Here is a 21737-nt window from a genome sequence, read left to right as displayed (position 1 = left end):
AAATGTTACCTCTCTTAGCCTGAAGCCAAAGAAATGTGGGATATGCTGTCCTGCACATGCCCTCGGACCCTCCGTTGATTGTTATTTAAACAGGGGCAGTGAATTTCCTACTCATTTCATGGTAGGGTGGGGGGCAGAAATGGAACTCTGTGTGTGAGGGTGTGGAAGGGGAGAAGTGGGAGGGCATATATTTAGGAATAGGAACTCTTTTCATTAGACATTAGAGCAGGCATCCCCAAACTTGGCCCTCCAGCTGTTTTGGAACTACAACTCCCATCACCCCTAGCTAACAGGACCAGTGGCCAGGGATGATGGGAACTGTAGTCCCAAAACAGCTGGAGGGACGAGTTTGGGGATGCCTGCATTAGAGGCTACCGGTAGTTAGAAGAAACCCGAGCTGCTCCCATCCTCTTCTCAATGAAATCATCTCCATTGACTTAAATGGGTGGCTGCTCCCCGCCCTCCTCCCAAACACGGGCGCGCCGTTAACTCTTGTTTCTTATGTCAATCGATATATTTAGAGCAAGTTCATTATTTTTCTTTCGCGAATGCATGTTTCTTGGCACGTTTAAATTGATGGTGGGGTTTTTTGTTTTTGTTTTTTTGCCCCAGCTGAAAGCTGCCACTGAACTACTGTTTAAACTCCAGGCAACAAACAAACGAGAGGAGGTGGCAAAACAAGCGGCCTGACTCCTCCGAAATAATTCACCGTTAACTGTTTTGCTAAAAAGCGACAATTTATGCAGATAGCTTGAGGGGGAGGGGGCCGGCCACGTGCGTGCATTTCTACGCCGGACCAGCAGGTGGCGCTGCAAGCACGGGGGATTCCCAGTACCGCCAGGTGGATTGTAAGAACGAAGCTAAAGGGGTGTGTGGAGGGTGTGTGTGTGTGTGTGTGTGGCCCCTACACCCTGTAGGTTTTGGCTCATCTAAACGGTGGCCATTTGTGATCCAGATTAAAAGAATCTGCCTCGTGTCAATGTGCCGATTTACAATCTGGATTTGAGAAAACAACTTTTTTTCATCGGAACTAGGGTGGTTTTATTGCAGATGACAGAGAAGCAGGAACAAGAAGAATAATGAGGAAGAGGTTTACTAATTAACCTATTTTAGGATGAATATAGGGCGAGGCGTGGTGGGAAAGCATTTGAAATCCAGTCGACACAGGACTTGGCCTCTTCCAGCTCGTTGCGAAAGAAAACGGGGTCTTGGCACACGCTGTCTGTCAGAAAACAGCCCTGGCCCTATGTAAGAGCAATTGTGCCGGGTAAATTAGTTTGTGGGTCGCACTGCCTGTTGGAGAGTCAAACACTTGAGAATTCTTACTAGAATCTTTTTCTTCTTCCCAGAAGAGCCACAAAGGGGACGCGCGCCGCCCCCCCCCCCCATCCCCAAATCCCAGTGCCAAAGTTGCATTTGCTCTGGAGTATTTGGAAAACTTGGCTTGCCTACAAGACTGAAGGATGAGCAGCCATCGACTGAGCTGTCCCTGCCTGAGAGTTGTTTGCATTTGAAGTGACGGGTGGGCTTGAGTTGGGGGTGCCAGCTGCTTACAATCCCAAGGAACTATCTAGGTCAGGCCTGAAAGGGCTGAGTCAGTTCTAAGACAGTCTGAAGGAGCTGGAATTGGATTGTCAAGCCTCTAATCTTACTACAGGTGCAGCAATGCACTACTACTCAGTTTCATTTACTCCGGATAAATTGAGCACTAGGCCAGCTCAACTCGCTGATGCTCATCAGGGAGTTAAAAGTGTGCTGTAAAGTAAAGGTAAAGGGACTCCTGACCATTAGGTCCAGTCGTGGACGACTCTGGGGTTGTGGCGCTCATCTCGCTTTATTGGCTGAGGGAGCCGGCTTACAGCTTCCGGGTCATGTGGCCATCATGACTGAGCCGCTTCTGGCAAACCAGAGCAGCACACAGAAATGCCGTTTACCTTCCCGCCAGAGCGGTACCTATTTATCTACTTGCACTTTGGCGTGCTTTCGAACTGCTAGGTTGGCAGGAGCAGGGACCGGACAACGGGAGCTCACCCTGTTGCAGGGATTCGAACCGCCGACCTTCTGATCGGCAAGTCCTAGGCTCTGTGGTTTAACCCACAGCGCCACCCGCGTCCCAGGGAGTTAAAAGTGTGCTGAGGAGTGAGTTAAACTGCATCAAGGGCGACCCATGTTGTAGCCACGCTGAGTTGGAAGCCTGCGCCCTTCGAAACCAGCCTCTCTCACTCGCTGCACCTAAATCCATCTTGCAACTTTGACTCGCAGCCTCAAGTGCATTTGCCAGTGATTCAGCAGAGAAGGAATCCTGACTGCTAGGGGCAAGACTGGCCTATGACCAGTGAGCTTTGACTCTTCCTCGGGATAGGGTAGGGTGCGTGGGATCTAATCTCCTTCCTTCTAGTGAGAACCCAGCTTCTCCCTGTCTAAACACAGTCCTGGAAAGTAAAAATGCTGTCGAAATAAGGCTGCACAGATTTTGTACTCGGGAGTTGGAAGTAGAAAAACAAAGGGCTTAACTGGCTTGGGGAGAGAGGCTTTCAACGAGCTCTCTGTATTCAGATTCCTAGACAGTTTTCCTTGGAAGTAAGTCTCACTGACTTAAATGGAGCAGGCTTCAAGTGGGCAGCAAGACTGCAGCCTTTAGATCTGGCAGGCAAGTCTGGGATAGCCTTTTCTCAGGTAGTTTCCAGAGGAGGGTGGGAGCCACATCTCAGTGGATGGAGTCTGGGGCAAGGTCTTCCCATGGCAATGAAGGACAGATCCGTCCGTTAAAGGTGGATTCTCCCTTACATTATGGGTTCAATGGATATTCAATGCAGACTTCACATTGGAGTTTTGTCCATTAGGGCAATTGGGGCCCTGCACCACCAAGCTCAGCCTTGATTCTTCCCGGCCCATCTGCTTGCCTTCTTACACCCAGCCCAGCAGGTGACACTGCCTGGACCTCAGCCTCAGCATTAGGCTTGTACAATTCAGCAGAGAGGACAGTGGAGACCAAAACCAGTCAGCTCTCCTTTCATTGGCTCTGGCTCCCAACTTTGGTTGGGCTCCCTGCCTTCTTCCCTACCATTTCCACAGGACAACAGCTGCCACCACTTCTCCATAAGCCTGGTTGGGGAACCTGTGGGCCTCCAGCTGTTGCTGGACTACAACATCTCTAACCATTGGCTATGCTGGCTAGGCCTGGAGGGAACTGGGGTCCAGTGAGGTTTGGAGAGCCACAGATTCCCCAGTCCTGCCCTAAGCACTATTCGTCCTCCACACAAGGCACAATGAAGTCAAGTTGATGGATACCAGCAACCAAGGATTTGGCAGATTTGTGGAGAATGGGCCTGCCAGTGGTTTGGCAGACCGGCCATGATAGCTAAGCAGAAACCTCTACACATAAAGGCAGTCTACCTGTGGATTGCTGACTCTGGGCTAGCTCAACACCTTCACGCCCACTTTGTGAGTTTCTCAAAGGCATTTGCCTTGCCAGTATTGGCGACAGTAAACTGGGTTAAGATACGTCTGTTGTGTTGCCCATGAAATCACACATCACAACAAAGCTCTTTGTCTTTTAAAGTGCTATAGCTCCACTGGTGCTTCTTAAATTATCTGACCAATTGCCATGGGATTGTTCCACCTCTCCATTCCTTGCTTCTCTACTAATCCTAAATAACTGTAGTTGTTGCAACTGTCCTATAGCAGGACTAATTGTTGGCTGTGAGATCCAGTGACCAGTCCTTTTCACTATTTCAACTAGCATGTCCCTGGCTCAAAGTGAAGTACTACTAATACTAGGATTTGCTTACTACTAGCAGCAACAGTTACAACAAGCTCTTTTGACCAAAGACCAATCCCTATCTATAAAGTACCTGCTCTGTTGTTTGGAATAAAGAAACAGATGTGAACCACTACTGTACTTACTACCTGCTTACTACTAGGAGTTGGATCTTAGCACTGCCCCTTCTCTTTCTGTACAGGCCAAGCTATGTGTGTGGTTGGCATCCCGTCTGTCTATAGAGAGACAATGGAGTGAGTTTGGGGAGGGGATTGAAGTCGAACCACTGCCTTAGCAGCACTGAAGTGTCTGGAGGTCCTGGGCTGCCCAGGCGACAAGCCTTGGACCTCGCTGATGCGCCCAAAGGAAAGCAGAACAAGACTTTTTTGGCTGCAGGAGTTACCGGAAGGAAGCGCACAAGGCGCCATCCAAATGTCTTAGGGACCAAGCTATGATTATTGTGAAATGCTGCTAAGAGGTTAATAACAGAGCAACATCTATATTTATTGGGAGGGGGTGTTAAGGGTCGGTTCCCGAGTCGAATGAGCCGCCCCCAGCCCCTTCTTACCGGCCTTGACCGAGCAGTGGATGTGCGCCTTGGACTCGTAGTACACCCAGTCGAAGCCGGCCTCGACGGCCAGGCGCGCCAACATGCCATACTTGCTGCGGTCCCGATCCGAGGTGGTGATGTCCACGGCGCGGCCCTCGTAGTGCAGCGACTCCTCCGAGTGGTGGCCGTCCTCGTCCCAGCCCTCGGTCACGCGCAGCTTCACGCCAGGCCACTGGTTCATCACCGAGATCGCCAAGGCGTTCAGCTTATCCTTGCAGCGCTGCAGGGGGGGGGTGTCGAGGGGGGAGGGTCAAGCAGAGCACAGGAGTATCGCGAGGGGGAGGAAACGAAGGCCAGCCGCTCCCTGCTTCCCCACTCCCGCCATCCCAGGGTAGTAATAGCAGCAGCAGCAGCGACCCATCCACACCTCCCTTCCGCACGCATCTTTCTGGAGACGCGCGAAGGCTGCAAAGGGTTAAACAGCACTCCGGTACCCGAATCAAATCGCTTCCCTACTCCTCGCATCAGGAATAGGGAACCTGTGGGCCCCCCAGGAGCTGCTGGGCCCCCTATTCCCCGCCACTGACAATTCTGGCTGGGGGTGATGGGAGCTGGAGCCCTGCAACAACATGGTGGAGATTCTCCATCCTTCAACCCTAAACCAGATCGGTGCACTCATTGATATCGATCTGGTGCGCTTCTGTTAAGGCCAGGATCCGGAAGGGATGTCAGCTAGGATAGCTCCTCTTCCTCTTGCACCCCTAAATGGGCTCCAATCCCTCCCCACCCCATAGCAGTCTCACTGCTGCTGGGCGCGCTCTCCCACTCTGCGTGGACCCCGGATTTCCACGCAGAGTCAAGAGGAAGACTCAGACTGCAAAGGCATCCATGGTAACCATCCCAGCGGCTACCCGTGTCTCCCGGCCTGTGGCCCAACTGGCTAAGCCCACCCCCCTCCCACGCCAAGGATATTGACTCACGCACACACGCACGCACATACACACACCTTTACTAGACCCATACCCACGTTGCTTATTTCTAGGGAGCGTTTGAGAGCAGAGCGAATCGAATATGAGAACATCTTAGAAGGCAGGGCGGGGAGAAAGGTGCGATCCACAGATGTTTTGTGGGTGGTATCCTCCAGTGACCGAAGCATTCTATCGCAAACATTTTTTTATAAAATCTCTTCCGGAAGTGGAGGTAAGAAAGAACCGTGTTGATTTCGAAACCGGGAAGGGGGGATCGCGGTCTTAGGATCGCGGCCTTAAAGCTTCCCATCACCTCTCCGAAAACCAACAAGACTTATTTACTTCTTAAGCCATCTCCTCTGCCCACTCACTATGGAGGAAAAACCCGTGCGCACCCATGATTTCATCCTGAACGTTTCTGCCTGTTTAGGATACGTCGCAAATCGGTTTTGCGAGCAAAGGCCCCAGTTGGGGCTGGCAAAGAAGCAGGTGGGTAGAAAAGACGGGAGCAGGAACTACCCGGCAGAGACCCACGGCATGAAAAGGAGGCTGTGGATGACGTGGAAACTTCCTTGGGAATAAGTCCTTCAATAGAACTTGCTCCTGTATAAACGTGGATAGGATCGAGCTGCACGAAACGTGTGTGTGTGTGTGTGTGTGTGAGAGAGAGAGAGAGAGAGAGAGAGAGAGAGAGAGAGAGAGAGAGAGAGAGAGAGAGTTGCGGTCTTAACCCTTAACCCATCACGGAGAACCTAGGCATAGGCTCTAATCTCTGCCCCGAGGATCGCTCACAGGCACCCTACGCTGGAATCTCCCAAGAAGAATAATTTTGGATCCCATAATTGGAACGTGGTGATATAGGAAGCAGCTGACACTGAGGGTCCTTGTAGCTCCATACCGTCTACACTGACTGGCAGTGGCTCTCCCAGAATTTCAGCAGGAGGCTCTCCCAGCCCTCCCTGGAGATGTGCGGAATTAAGTATGGAAGTCCCGGCAACGCTTCCCACTCGCGTCCCCGGCCCTTCCAAGCGCCACGGGTGTTCGTTCCTTATGCTTTTAGTGTGTCGCGGGAGGGCAAGACCCCTTTCTCCACACTGGCAGCCGAGCGAAGTTTACCGGGGGACACAATTGCCTTCTGTACCTCCCCGCATCTCATGGTCTCGTGTGTTCGATCCAACGGGATCCAGCTGCCGTAAGGTCAAGAAACTCACGCGCGGACCCGCACGTTTAAAAATGTGCCTTTTAGATAGGAGTCCCAGGACTGAAACAACGAACCTTGGACAACAAGCAGGTGCACCCCAGGGAGAAAGAGGTGGGTGCAGAGGCTGGCTTAAGCTATGCCCCACTGGAAAACGCACCCACAAGGCCAGCCTTACCAACAGTCCCGGTTATCTGATAACCCAGGAGGACACCTCTAAATGCGTGTACAGTACTCCGAAACCAGTTAGCTTCGCCTTCTTGGAACCTATTTGCAAGTAAAGTTGTGATCCTTACACGGGAGTAAGCCTTGCTGGACACAATAGGACATACTTCTGAGTAGACATGCCTGCTAGGGTCCTGCCCTTTGTACGCTTAAAACAGCAGCTGCTGGAATCCTCCCAGGTGTCCATGGGACTGGCCATCCCATATCCTAATATTTTTACTCCCAAGCAGAACTGAGGTTAAGATCAGGGTGCTAAGTGGGGAAAGTCCCGTTTATTTCAGTGGGGTTGGCTTTTGAAGCAAACTGACGGAAGGCTAGCATTCTATAAAGTTAAGCTTTCCGATATATCAAAAGCATTGATTCCAAGGTTCAGTCAGAAGCGCACAAATGGCCAATGGGACTTACCCCTTGCTACGCAGGATTGAGGACTCAGCCCCACATTTTCTGCTCTTGGATCTACTCTGCCTACCACCTTATTCAGAATAAAGTTGCAACCGTAAAGCCTTTGCTAGACTGTGCCACTTCAAGCTGAAGTTCTGTGCAGGTCTGACGGCTTCTTTCTCCAGACAAACCAAAACCTCTCAGTGCACTCAGAAAAAAATAAGACCAGGCCAAACCCATCTTCTTCCTGAAATGCTGTTTCTTATCTGCATGAAGATTATTTCCCTTTTGTGTGGAGGAAATTCAAACATGCAAACCCCCACCTGTAGCCTGAGATTATAAAATCCAAGAGCCGCTGCGCCACTGGATTCTGCTCAGTGTCTATACTGGCCTCCCAACCTAATACAACTGGCAAGTGTCAAGACTGCCGTTTCCTTCCTGCATCTTGCTCAGCAGATATTGCTGAATGTGCTCTCTGGGGCCCTGTGGGTGCTCTTCGGCTGCTTTTAGGGATGGAGAGAGACAGAGAGCCGTAGGTCGTCAGAAGAGCACCTGCTTTGAATGCAGAAGGTCCCAGGTTCTGACTGTCCCCAGGTGGGAGGGACTCTTGGCCGAGGTCTTTCTGCGTCATCTACAGCCCTGCAACCCCTCAGTTGACTCTCTGCAATCGGCAGCCGGGGAACCTCCTGGCGCTCGCTTTCCCCGACCTCACTATAGCTATCGAAGCCCCAAGAAGCTTTGCCACAGGCCTGGATTGGCCAGGGGAGGAGAGAGAAAAGTCCAAAGACACATACCAAAACACAGGCCATTCTTTCGATTATATTTTTCCTTTTCCCCCCTCCATACATGGAAAATGTATAATCTGCCCCCAATTAAATCACAACAATCCGGGCAACCCGCTTTTCTGTGCATTCCGAATTTTAAAAAGACTTTGCCTTTCTTCGGGGAAAAGCACCTCCCCCCTACATTGGAGAGAGCGTCCACTAAGTAGCAAACTTTGCAATAAGTAGCAAAGGCCATGAGTGTCCCTTTCAGGTCCTTCAGAAAGGAGGGAGGTGGGGTGTTGTTGGTTTGTTTTTTGTTTTTGGGAGGGGGGCGTTTCTGCTGCTCAGAAGGAGCTTCTCCCGCGTCTGTTCCAGCCTTTCCAAGAGAGAGAGCTGCCAGCCGAGGCCTAGGTTTTCGCTTCCTACGAGCAAAACGCCACCGCTTAGCATTGCCGGGAAGGGCTTGCTTTGTATTAACAGTGACATCATCACCGCCGTTATCACAATTGTGAAAGGAGAGGCGAGAAGCTGATCACGCAATGGCTAGAAAGTGCCCAGACTTGGCGCAAACTCCTTGCGCAGCGTGGCCCGGGTCGTGGCGCATTCCGCCTCTTTCCTTTCCCTTTGCACCGCGGAAGAAAGAAAGAAAGACAGAAAGGGGAGGTGGGGACCTGAAACTTTGACCATCGCAGGCTAGGCTGAAGGGGGGGCGGGGGGCGTAAGGAAAATCTTACACCCTCGGAGCCCAGACACCTGAACTTCCAGGGCAGATTCCATTCTCAATGGGAGGCCTTGGAGGGACGGGGCGCGCGGTGGCCGGCAGGGAGGAAAGGGCAGCTTTGGGGATTCTCTGGCAGCTCCGAGCAGCCTCTTTGCCAAGCGCAGAGAGGAGGGGGAGGGAAAGACCGGCTGAGCCGGGATTGTCAGAGTCAAAAGCCGTGAAGCCTCAGCTATTTATTAATTCATCGGGTCGTGTGCCGCCGATCAAGCCCCGCTCTGCTCAGCCACCGTGAAGCGCAGCAGGACCGCGTCGGTGGGCGCCGTGTGCGTCTGCGCGCGCACGCCAAAGGGGCCTGGCCGAGGGGCTCAACAAGCCGCCCGCCGCCTCCCTCTTTCCCCCCAGCCAGCCGACCCACACTTCGAACAGGCACCTGTCGGGACCGCCGCAGCGCGATCCTGTCCCCAAGCCAGGCAGCGATCGTTTTACCCGAGAGTAAGCCCCGCTGGCGGTGGCTTCTGAGTAGGCAGGTAGGCATAGGATCGCGCTCCTATGCACCAGTCAATACCTTCATAGCGAGGCTGCGGGGAGCCGTCCTCGCCCCACTCTGTGTGAGATTTACTCTCGAGTAAACAGACAAAGTCCCGGGCTGCGAAAATCTGCAACCCTTGGGAGTAAAGCTGCAATCCTATGTATCGCTGCTCAGAAGTAAACCCCACTGAGCTCAGTAGGATTTACCGTCCTCCCGGTAAACAGCAGTCCCCGTCCCCTTGAACCCGGTGGCACTGACTTCCAAGTAAATATTCATAGGATCGGGCTGCGAGAACGACCTTCCAGACTAGGTCTGCGTGCCTCTCTTTGGCTCCCGGGAGCTCAGAGTTCCCGGGAGCTATGAAGGGGGCGGCGGTTCCTTAACGGCTCCCCTGGGGTTTATTATTATTATTTCAGACGAATTCCAACTTTATCATAAAAGAGCTGGCACCCTTATCTTGCCTGCAGATCCAGCCAATGGCTGGCCGCGTGTGTGTGTGTAGGGCTGGGTGTGGGAGGCGGGGTGGGGAGAACCCTTCAACCAAGAGCTTCTGTCACCTGTAAACTTAGGAATCACCCGCCAGCTCCGAGCTCTCTCTGTTTGCGCTCTTCTCCCCCTCCCCACTCCCGGAGTTAATATTAACCAGCGGCTAATGCATTCAAGCAACTGCTCTGAAAGTTTAACAATTCCGTCCAGGGCGTCAGATCTCTCTCTCTCTCCTCTCCGCCCCGCGCCTCCCCCCCTTTCTTCCCCCCAAGGTTGAAAGGAGCAGGCAAATGCTCGGCTGAATCTCGGCTGCGCCGGGACGAAGCAGGAGGCAAAGCGTGGGGGAACAGATCTGATGAGGTGACCCACCAGACTGGGATCAATTCATACTGACACTCTGCATCTCAAAGGCACATCCCGCCCCACGCTTTCTACCCCTCCCTCCCCACAACCTGCAGCGCCGCATCCACACTTGGGGTCGCAGCAGATTCGCTTCCGCGGATGCCCTCGAGGCGGCCTTTGCGCTCCGCCTCGACGGACTTGGCCACCGAGGTCTGCTTATCCGGCCCACCCAAACGGGGATCCCACTCTCCTGCTTGGTTCTTGCTCTCTTTTTAACCCGCCCACCCCCCAAAAGTCTCACCCCCACCCTCGAAATCCCCACCCAGCGTCCTTCCAAGTCCATTGGACGAGTGGCATCGCTGAGGCGCCTGGCGGGCGCAGCAGCTCTCCTCACCTTGCCCTTCCTCCCATTGCGCACACAACACTCCGCACCTCGCATTCCCAGGTGCCCCCTTTGTATACAAGGGAATCAGAGGCACTGCGAAGCGTGTGTGTGTGATGTTGTTTTTCTGTTTCCTTCGTCTGAGGGAAGTTGACAGAAGGTCAGAAGTTCAAACGCTGCTAGCTAATGCAGCAAAGGAGGCCAGCCGAGTAGAAGGAAGGGAAGCTTTGCTCTGCGCTCTGCGCTCAGAGAGAGACCCCAAGGCGCTTGGGAAGAAGGCTGCGGGGCTGGAAGCGGGGGGGGGGGGGTCGTGTGTAGAGAAGCAACCTAGAGCCGAGCAACAGAGGCCGGCATCTCCTCCTTGCTGCGCCCCCCCCCCAATTGCTCATATGCATCTATGCCCTGTTCCCAAGCTCGTCCCATGCTCTCTTGAGAAGGAAGGCACTTGCTTGCGATTGCTTTTCTGATTGACTTCGCCTAAGAAGATCTAGACATAACATGTTAGGCTCGTGCTGTGGGGATGCGCGCACAGAGGGAGAGAGGGAGAAGGCGGGAGGGGGGGGGCGTCTGTTCCTGGAGCTTCCGCGCCACACAGCAAGTCAGCAGCATCAGAAGACGGCAGCAGCAGCAGCAGCAGCAGCCGCCGCCTCGGCCGCCTTTCAAAAGGATACAAACTGAAATTCTAGCCGTTGCGATCGATACAAGAGGAGTAAGTGGAGCTGAAAATGCGAGATGGGCTGGACTGGCCGCCGCACAGCTACCCCCCAGTTCTTGCATCTTGGCAGATGAGGAAAGTGTGCGCGTATGGGGAGGTGGAGGCGGGGGTGGGGTGGGAGATGATGGAAGGAGACTGGGAACTGGAGCAGAGGAGGAGGTCGCCCACAATGCCATGGCACCCCTCTTCCTCGCCGCTGGCCTTGCCCTCTCCATTTGCGCTTCGCCTTCGTTCTCTCTCGCCTTGCAGGAGGCGGGATCGGGCGCTGAACTCTCCCCAAGCCCCGCGCGCTGGCCTGTCCCTGGTTAAGGGAGGCTCGCGCGGCGCGGCGCGGCGCGCGCGTCAGCACCCTCCTAAGGTGCAGTCAGATTTAAGGTGGTCGGCTGGAGATCGCGGCGGCAGCCGCCGCTCTTCCGTTTGGCCCGGATAAATCTCCTAAACGTGCGGAAAATCAGGCCGCGGGAGAAGAATGGGGAGGAGGAAGAGGAGGTGGGGAAGAGGAGCGGAGAGGGCAGAGTTTAGGAAATCCCCCCCACCTCCTCGTGGAGACTCCAGCTGAGCTCTTATTATAGAAACGAAGGTGGGGCTTAAATATATTAATAGCGACTGAGGTGCGGGGAGGAGGGGGGCTACGACTGTTGACCTATATTTGGAAGGAAACCCATTTCTAGGGACTGGATGACATTGCAGGTAGTTGGAAGAACTCCGAAACTAGGAGGCTGGTGCGCGGGGGGGGGGGGGGTTAGAGTTTATGGCAAATAGCACCACCACCCCTGATCAAAGAGCAATCATTAGCTATGATTCAGGATGATCAGAAGAATTCTTCACCTAGTAAAAGGTTGCTGGTTAATGGATTAATAGTTCCAGGATCCAATTTTTAGCACATATCCAATATTTATGGAATCGGGTGCGTTCAGAATATGTATATATACGTATCTATATATGCATGGTAGATAGATAGATAGATAGATAGATAGATAGATGCACCAACCATACATCGGATATTCTCCCTTTCTCTCAAACAAGTGATGCAATGCTGCTTAAGTTACTTGTCCCTCCCCCTCTTGCGGTGGGGGCGGGGACGGGGAAGGAATATAGCTCTGGTGGTGAGCATCCTTAAAGGAAAATCGATAGATTAACGCTCTGTTTGGCACAGTTGCAAAAGATGGTTTTGCAGCACGGCGATAAGTCGAACGCGCATAATAACGGTGATCACGCTGTTATTATTATTATTATTAATTATTATTACTATGATTGCCACTGAACTTCAAGCTAGCCTTTCAGAAGTGAAAGATCCCGACCTAACTGGCAGAAGCTTGCAAGGTGCAATTAGGGAAAGGTGGTTAATTTAAACTGTATGCATCTAAATTTAAAAAATTAAAATAAAATATATGCCCAAGGGAAAGAAGGGGTTTAGCACAGTCGATATGCACTTAGGGGCCCCATTAGCGCCACCCTATTCGTTAGATCCAAGTCGGTCCCTTGGGGGGGTGGGGAGGGGGCAGGATGTACTCAGAACCAGCTAACCAACCAACTCCCAGGGAAGGGCATAGCGTGGTTCTCCCTGCAACTATCACACCATTCACACGCGCGCGCTCCCCCTCTCTCCAGCCTCCTTGGTCACAGCCCAGGAGAAGGAATAAATGCACACAGATAGGCAGACAGGTAGAGGCGCCCACCCGCCCACCTTTCTCTTGCAAACTTATGGAGACCCATTGAGAAAACAGAGCCAAGGACGAGGAAAGGGGAGGATGGGAGGAGGATGCCGGGATGCCTTGAAGGAGAGGACGCTTAAACTCAGGGGGTCCCCCCCTCCCCACCTCTCCCCGCCCCGCATACACGCACACACAAAGCGCGAACGTCTGAACGAGAAGAAGCGGAAGGGTGTATCGGTTTTTTTCCTGACCTGTGTCATCAGCCTGTCGGCTCCCGTGTTCTCTTCATCCTTAAAAATAATGTCAGGGTTGTAATTGGGGGTGAGCTCTTTAAAGCGCTCCGAGTTGCGGCTGATCTTGCCTTCGTACCTTCCACTGGCGCCCAGCGTCTTCTCTGCCACGTTGGGAATGAACTGCTTGTAGGCTAAAGGGGTCAGCTTCTTCGGGTGCCGCCTCTTGCCGAAGCCCCTGCCCGGTCCACAAGCCAGCCCGCAGGAGAGCAGCAGAGCGCCCACGAAGACCAGCAGGAGACCAATTCTCCGCAAGAGCAGCATTCCGTCCGTGGAGGAAACGGCCACTTTCCACGCGCGCGCGCGCACGCACACACACACACGCGCGCACACGGCTCCCTGCCTGGCTGCTGGGTGTGTGTGTGTGTGTGTGTGTCCTCTCTGCCTCTTTCGGTCTGTCTATCTGTCTCTCTCCCTCTCCCTCTCTCTCTCTCTGGAGATCTGCGGTTCTTTCAGAGCCTGCTATCGCCTTTTCGCTGCCTGCTCCTTCGGATACTCTCCCCCGATCCCTAGCCAGACAGGTGCTGGAATGGCAGCTTCGAGGAGGTCGCTTGTGATAACGGAACTCATCGGAGTTGGGATCGTGGCACCGGGAGGCAGAGACCCCCCCAAAAAAACGTTCAGGAAAGCAAGAATGAAGGCGGAAGGAAGGGGGAGGGAAAAAAAGGTCTGGATTCTAATGGGAGCTCAGCTACAAACGCTTTGAGTGGAGCCTGCCTTTAGTTCTATATTATAGCTGCCAGGGCTGAGTTCTGATTGGCCGAGGCGGGAGAAGCTCGCCTTCTGATGTATTAACCCTGAAGAAGGCAAAAAAAAACACACACCATCAACAACAAAAAAAATCTTGGAACATCTCTCATTCTCTCGCTCTTCTCCTTGTACCTGAAGGGCTTGGAAATGAAAGGGGGTGGAGACTGAGCTTTCTTGGGATAACATCAATTACATGTTTTCTTTTCTTTTCTTTTTTCTTCTTCCACTCCTCTTAAACTTTTTTTTTTTTTTGGCAGAGTGGTAAATTTTTGTTAGGAAGAGTAACAGATGCTGGTGCGGAATATATGGAGCGGAGTGGAAGCGAGACACCTTGCTATCTGCCCATCTAGATAGAAACACAATGGAAAGGACCTTTTGAAATCGCGGGGGGGGGGGAGGCGGGGGGAAGAGAACTTAAGGGGGCAACTTCTCAAGAAAGTTAGACTTAGCACCTCCGCCACCTTGGCCTCGAAGACAAGGAAGGGGTGTGTGTATTTTTTAAAGGATTTATTTTTACATAATAAGGTTGACCAAAGCTGCTTATGTTGAAATAACTTTGCGGATGAGGTTATGATATATGCAAATAATATAAAATACGGATTGGGAGGGGGGCGGAATCCGAAAGTTTTGAAAATAAGTTTTTGCTTTATCCAAGTTTATTTCTTCCCCCAGTTGCCGTGGGACTCCTCACGCGTCATCAAGTGAACGGCGCGGATGGGGCTAAGTTTAATGTGAAATTAATGGTTGTCTCCCGCTGGCTGGCAACGGTCGCCTTTATCCCGGGCTGCAGAAAGCTCCTGGTCGGACAAAGGTGTTGAGAGACGAGCAAAATCGTGGAGAGATGGGCCTGGAGATAAGAGCAGCTTCAGCGGCCTTTGCCGAGTCCCAACCAGGAGCAAACAGGTTGGTCGTGCCTGTTGTTCGCTTTGGAGGTTTCCAAAGAAAGCATCCCACAGGAATTCAACAACGTCAACTCACTGAAATAAATAAGGACATTTTTTCCCCCCTGAGGAGGGGGGTATAAAAAAAGTTACCACCTATTTATCAAGCTGCCCACTACGATCTACAGAACGTCTCCAGACTTTTCACAAGACTCTCGTTACTTGCAAGCCTTGCTTGGGAAAAAGTGAATTATCATAAAATCTCAGACAGACCCCAAGTTTCGAAAGAAGTGGGTCATTCTGCAAAATTATAACCATCTGCAGCAAGCATACGTTTCCCCCTACCTACTCTGGAGTAGTCCCATTGGTGTAACAAGATTGTGTATATTTTAAAGCACAGATGCCTACAGGAATTGCCACGTAGAGCCCCAAGTCCCAGGTTGGTTTTGAACTTCGTTTACCCGTGAGAAACGTCATGTCGACTTTTACTTGCAAGTAAAGTTGCTCTAGGGCGGAGCCCCGATCCTTCCCGTACTTCCTTAGAAAGTAAACTCGGCGGGAATCAAGGGACTTACTCCTAAGTAAACCAAACGTATTTACTGGAGTCCGGAGCCCCAGAGTGTAATGACTCTCCTTTATCATTTTACTGCATCAGCTTAACCAGTTTGGGGACCGGCGCTTTCCAGGGCGAACGCTGGGTTGCCAATCGAACCTGTTGCAGCCAGATGCATCACGCTCACCCGAAAATTCAAAAATAGAAGTCAGACACAACCCCCCCTTTACATTAATTTATTTTAATGCGTCATCATTGATTTTCTGTCAACAACCACCCAACTCTCGACGTCTTGTTGTGGTTCCTAGCTAGAATGGACAGCCTTTAAAAGTTTGTGACGTCCCGTCTAACTTTTCAAAGAGAAACACGAGGGCTGGAAACTGGCTTGACATTTTTTTTAAATTCTTTTTTTATAACAATCACACGTCTTATATATGCTCCCTGTGTGTGAAAACAGATCCGAAGCATCTCCGTCTACAGAACCTTATTAGACAAGAAAGACGGGTATGGCCTTTTGATGTGGCTTTTCTTGGAGCTCGTCGATGAAACGGGGCCAGGAGTCAGAAGGAGCAGCTACTCCTTGACAGGCGAGGAGGATCAGGGCTATTGCAAAACTTGGATCGCTCCCCCCTCCCGCCCTCTACCCCGCCCTCCTCTTCAAGGTACAACGGGGCTCGAGCCATAGGTCTGGGGGCGCGGGAAGGCGCGGAGGTTGCGCGCCCAGCCAAGCGCCTCTCCTGCAGGAACAAGGAAGCGGGGCCCCCATCCCGACCTCGCTCTCCCCCCCCCACCCCGCGGTCGCCTCCTTTTCATTATCAGCTCGCCATATGTACAAACCAGTGACCCAAAGATCACTGCAGGAGAGGAAACGCGCCAAGGAGGAATTAATTACTACGCGCGAGTAATAAAAAGTGGGTGGGGGCGGGGGGGCCGGGGGGAGGAAAGGAGGAAGAAAAGTTGTAACGAGGTAGGAAGTTCAGATCAGCTCCGCTATCAAAGGGGAGATGAAAGAAAACAGAGCTGCTCTTCGCTAGGGCTGGGTCTAGTCAGCTTCACCTAAGCTCTGGGGCTGCAGCTGTTCCACTCTCCTTCTCTCTCCCCCCCCCCCCCATCTCTTAGAAATGATGCAAAGGAAGGTGGAAGAGAGAAGCGCAGACGGAGCCCCAAGGTGTCCTTTATTCCAGGACTTTCTCCGGAAAGGGGACATTCAGTACACACACAAAGAGGGGTGCGTGCCCAGCCATTCTTGAGAGCCACCCAAGGAAGGAGCGATTGTGCGTAAATGTCACTTTTTTAAAACTGCTTTTACATGGGAACTTTATAGGCAGCGTGCTGCTTGAATAAAACTTCCCCGTCCCATATGCCTCCTTCATGTTGTCCTACCTAGGAGCGGTGGCGTGAAGAACGCTTTTCCTTTTTCAGAGGGCGGGGGGGCTTCGCAGAAGCGAGGCGTGAAAGTTGAGTTCTGGCCTACACTGCAATGCTGTTGGCTTCAACGACTCCAATATTCCTTGCAGGCTTCTGAAGGATAAACATCTCAAGTCGAGGGGGGGGGGAGATATTTGGAGTTTTTGAATATTCAGCCTGATTTATGTCTTTGTTCAAGACCATTTCTGTACAGCTTTATGGTACAAGAAAATCCTCTGATAGGTGTACAACGACAAAAAAACCTGGAAAATTACCAATATGCAGCAAAACAATCAGAAGAGCAGTAAAAAGGAGGCAAAATGTACAAAAATGACAGGGTGCAGCTGAATGATCAGAGAAGGCCTGGCGGTGGTGGTGGGATTTGCCTTCAAAGGACACCTGAAGCAGGTAATTGCTGATGTTTCCCATAGGGTAGGGAAAAACGTCTGTGCATATGTAATACCCACAGCCATACACACAACGTGTGCGCCTGCCTGTGTCCAAGCAACTCTAACCAATAGATCCTGGGCCTAGATGAACTCTGTGTGAGGATTAATCTCTTAGCCTCTTGAATAAAAAAAAAAAAGAAAATCAATGGGAAACCAGTTGCCTTTCGGATCTGAAACTCACGCTATGGTTGGCTCTGTCTTCTGAAAGAGCCCAAGAAAGCTGCCCTCATATCTGTCGAATGAGATGAAAAATATACCATAGAGACCTAGTTGTTCAGATGAACGGCTCCCCACTCCATGACCCAGGATGAGGGACACGTGTCACCACTTAACCTTTCATTGATGTATATTCATATATGTTTATGTATATAGCGAGATAGATATTTATGTATATAGAGAAGCAGTTAAAGAGATAGAGGTTTTGACACCACTTTCTTTGGTCTCGGCGTCTTGAAGGCAGGAAAATCCCCCGTCCCTCACAAGGAGGACTGCCCCCCCTCTCTTTATGGGGTCCTCCATACCTGAATTCGCCCCCCCCAACCAAGCAAAGAATATGACCCTCCCTTCCTTTCCCTGCCCACCTGTCTGTTCAGGCTACACATAGTTCTGGACTTGAACCCTTATTAAATTCCCTACCCAGTCAGATTTTTAATGGAATAATAATGGTTGCTAGCAGCTCAGTAGCTGTTGCTAACCTGCACTTTCAAAATGTGAATACTGTAACAACAAATAGTTATTCCATTAAGGACAGTCAAGATGAAGAAAGGGGGTGGGGGTAGGAGTGGGTGAGCTAGGCGGACCAGTGGTCTCACCCGGTATAAGGCCGACTCCTGTGCTTCTTCACTATGCATATAACCCTGTCCCTCTGAATTTGCATTAGAGACTCATAAAAGTCCACCAGGCTCGCTCTCTTCTCATGCCTTTCCTCTCTGGCATCTGGCTTGCCTGCAGAAGGCCCCGGGTTCAAGGCCTGACACTTCGAGGTAGGGCTGAGAGAAACCGCTGCCTCAAACCCTGGAGAGCCACTGCCTGTCCGTGTGGGCAATACTGAGCTAAATGGACAAATGGTCAGTATACAGCTGCTTCCTCTTTTCCACAGGCAGGCGATAGCTCTTCTCTTTATTAAACCACGCACGACCTACCGCAACCTTCCTCCCACCCCATGGCAGTAGCACCGAACGTCTCCTTGCCTGTGAAATTGCTAGCATCCCGTAACAGCGGCGCAGATCCTAGCTAGCAAATCTGGAACCTCCTTGTCCCGGTATCCACATCCCCGAGGCTTCTGAAAACCCCTCCGCCCAGACATTTGCATTTATGTTCCCCCGACCTCTGTTTTATTATTCCCCTTTTATTGCAAGGCGCTTTTGCGCTGAATAAAAACGAGTTCTCTCAGAAGTGAGTTGCACTGATTTAAAGTTGCACAGACATCCCAATGTTGTGGTGGGGAACGCAGCATTTTAACCATTTGAGCTTGAAAGGGTCTTTCCGTCTCTCTTCTCTGGTGCAAAGGCTGTTTATCTGGCCTCCCCTTTGTCCGCAGGTAGGGGCGTGTCCTCATTAAAAAGGAAAGTTACTGGTCCTCAGTGTTTCTCCCAGCCAGCCACGCACTCCGCATCTCTACCTTCCTTCCTCTTTCAGAATCCTCCCCACTATCCCCAGCATCGCTTTCATTTCCACTGCTGAATTTCCACCTTGGTGGGGAAACGGCCAAGCTCGGAGTCGCTTCGGGTTCTTCTCCCCTCTATTAAGTCGAGGAAGTGGGGGGGGGGGGGAATCTCCCAACTCCCAGCACTTCGACCCCTCGCTTTCTCCCAGGTCCCTGCCTGCCAGTTCCTTCCCGAAACGGTAGGAGGCTCCCTGGCCACGGCGCGCCTTTTATTTGGAGCAGCCGTAGCAGGATGGCGCGGGGCGCGGGGGCTAGTCTGGTGACCTGCGAAGTTTCTCCCGGGGCCTGGGCAGAGCATACTCGTCCCGGGAAGCTCCCTCGTCCCTCCCATGCCAGGGTCTCTCCTTGGCAATCAGGCCGGGGAGTTTACAGCAGCGCCCTCCGAGAGGTTCCGCTTCCAAAAGCGTGCGCTCTTAAGCGCCCTTATGGCGCACAGCGGCGCTGCCAGGCTACCCTTTCCAAGCTATGGGGAAATCCGCCGGGAAGTGCCTTAGCTCAGTGGCACAGCTCCTGCCTTGCGAACAGAAGGGAATAATAATAATAATCATCATCATCATCATCATCATCATCATCATCTCCAGGGCGGCTTGGAAATGATTCCTGCCTGAAACCCTGGAGAGCCGCCGCCAGTCCGTGTAGACATTCCCAAGCCCGATCGATGGCCCAATGGACAAGCAGATGTGCGTGCTTTGGGGAATGTGCAGAGTGCCTTTCCTTCCCTATTCAACTTGCTTTGCTGCACCCAAGCCATCTGGAATCAAATGGCTCCGGCACAGAAGGGTCCTTTTCTAGGCAACGGGGCGCTTTGTGGGCTTGTCTGTCTCAGGGACCCGTACCACCTGACTGGCTTTGGGGCCTCTTGGTTGCACCTTGACTGGGTAGCATTTCCTCAGGCAGCACGACATCCTGGGCCGGACGGCCATACGAACAGAAAGCAAAAGATTCCCTCTCCGTTGCGCGCAGCCGGGTCCTTTCTACGCTCGGGGCGAGGAGAGTGGCACCTTGGCCATCCTCCCGCGCGAGGTCCGCCTTTCCCTCCTCTTGGTGCGCAAGGAGATTCCCTCTCCAGCGAGCACAGCGCGCAGGGCCCGCCTCGTCCTCCTTTGGGGATGCGCGAAGGATGCGCGTCCTCGTCCTCTCTGGTAGGGCTGTCGGGAAGGGCTTTGCTGGATCGCAGTCATGGTCAGCAGGATCAGAAGCGAGAGAACTCAGAGTTTTAAGAAGCACTGGAATGTGTACAGTTGTAGTGCCTGCCTTCTGTACATAGGGGTGGAGCTTAATTAAACGGAGAATACTCAGCTGGAGGCCACATTATAGCTAACCAACCTACTATGAGTTTCTCTTGTCCAGGCATTGACTAGACCCAGAACTACTGAGTTTCAGGAACCTAAAAAAGTCCCAAAAGGAAAAAAGGAAAAAGAATAATCATGTGCCTTAATACCATTTCCTGGAACCACCTTCCCAGGTACCCAGGAAAAAAAATGAATAGTTTTCTTGGATAACAACCCACCTCCCAAACCTGCTTTGCTGCCTTCTAAGTATCAATCCTTCAGGTATTTGAAAAGCTCTTCATTTTCTCTTTCTCCAGTGCAGCGTTTTCTGCACTGCTCATCTTTCAAGACAGTGGTGGGAGACCTCCAGCCTGCAGGGCTTATCAGGGCCCATTGGGGGTGAGGTATTTTGGCCAAGCCAAGCCCATCTGCCCTACAGGTGAAAAATCTGCTTGAGCCAAAAGCAGGGGGTGGGGTTTGCAGATACTGCAGATCAGCTGATCAGTGGTGCTTGCAAAGCACTGTGCAAGGCACTGTGCAAAAGGGTGCATTGAAAGATGCTCTGCAAGACCTGGTAATTGTTGGGTCTTCAGAATGCTGAGCATTATGTGGAGGCGGCCTTATCACGTTTAATCAGGTGGATTTGCCTTGTTCTTTCCTCACCCAACAACCTTGTGAAGGAGATTATGCTGAGAGACAGTGGCTGGCCTAAGCTCATTCAGTGAACTGGATGTCTAGGTAGAAAGTGAAGCTGGGTCTCCTTAGTTCTTAGTCCAGCACTACATCACACTGACTCTCCTATTAGCAAAAGGCAACATGAGGTGGCACCACCTCGGATGAAGCAGTCTGTAGGCTATGAAGACATGAAGATTTTTACTAGGGTGAAGATGGTCATGGAAATGGTAGCAGCAGCCATTCTCCACCAGTGATAAGGAAGAGACTTGAGTCACATGACCTTGTGGTACTCTTAAGTTCGTGTGATCTCTGCTGTTCTCCAAATCAACTTGCTGTTGTCTGAGCATTAGGACTCTGGAAGGAAGCTCTGCTCAAGCATTTGGCAACCTGGACTTCTTTTGTTTCTGGGGATCCACAGCAGATATCACACAACCATGTAATATCATCCTGCTTTCTTTGTATTTCTTGATTGGCTAGGACAGGGTTTGCCAATGTGGTGTCCTTCATATGTTGGCTGGGGCTTAGGGGAGCTGTTGCCAAACACCATCTGAAGGGTACCATATTGGAAACCATCCTGGGCTATGATGCCTCCAGAGCGCTTTAGAGTGATTGAGAACAATGGAAACAAGACCACCTTTCCTATGGACCACCTGCTTCTAAAGTTGAAGAGCTCAACTTAGTTCTTCACCCTTTGCAGCCTAGCTATAGTCAGTCTAATGAGTTTTCTGAAATTAAAGAGAAATGGGTACAAAACACATACACTATGGAACAATCCACATTTCTGGGCTTGTTGTTGTTTAGTCATTTAGTCGTGTCCGACTCTTCATGACCCCATGGACCAGAGCACGCCAGGAACTCCTGTCTTCCACTGCCTCCCGCAGTTTGGTCAAACTCGTGCTGGTAGCTTCGAGAACACTATCCAACCATCTCATCCTCTGTCATCCCCTTCTCCTTGTGCCCTCCATCTTTCCCAACATCAGGGTCTTTTCCAGGGAGTCTTCTCTTCTCATGAGGTGGCCAAAGTATTGGAGCCTCAGCTTCAGGATCTGTCCTTCCAGTGAGCACTCAGGGCTGATTTCCTTAAGAATGGATAGATTTCATCTTCTTGCAGTCCATGGG

The 21737-nt window shown here is 51.8% G+C and overlaps 1 protein-coding gene and 1 long non-coding RNA gene across 2 annotated transcripts in view; one reads left to right on the top strand and one right to left on the bottom strand.

Annotated features, from left to right (window-relative positions):
• SHH (sonic hedgehog signaling molecule) overlaps positions 1–13712 on the bottom strand; it is a 32067-nt gene extending 18355 nt beyond the window's left edge. Inside the window, exons 1-2 of the mRNA XM_082192534.1 lie at positions 12928–13712; positions 4329–4590 (exon numbers count right to left, since the gene is read on the bottom strand). Coding sequence (XP_082048660.1) covers positions 4329–4590; positions 12928–13230 — 565 coding nt within the window. The 5' untranslated portion in view covers positions 13231–13712. The remainder of the gene's footprint in view (positions 1–4328; positions 4591–12927) is intronic.
• LOC309515119 lies at positions 10257–15552 on the top strand. The gene is made up of 2 exons (XR_014212290.1): positions 10257–11015; positions 14389–15552. It is a non-coding gene; the product is annotated as an uncharacterized lncRNA (long non-coding RNA).
• Positions 15553–21737: the final 6185 nt, after the last annotated feature.

Source organism: Podarcis vaucheri (genome assembly GCF_965113315.1).
Source record: "Podarcis vaucheri genome assembly, chromosome: 12".
NCBI lineage: Eukaryota > Metazoa > Chordata > Lepidosauria > Squamata > Lacertidae > Podarcis > Podarcis vaucheri.
Note: the sequence above shows the minus strand (reverse complement) of the source record. Positions and strands in the feature narration are given on the sequence as shown.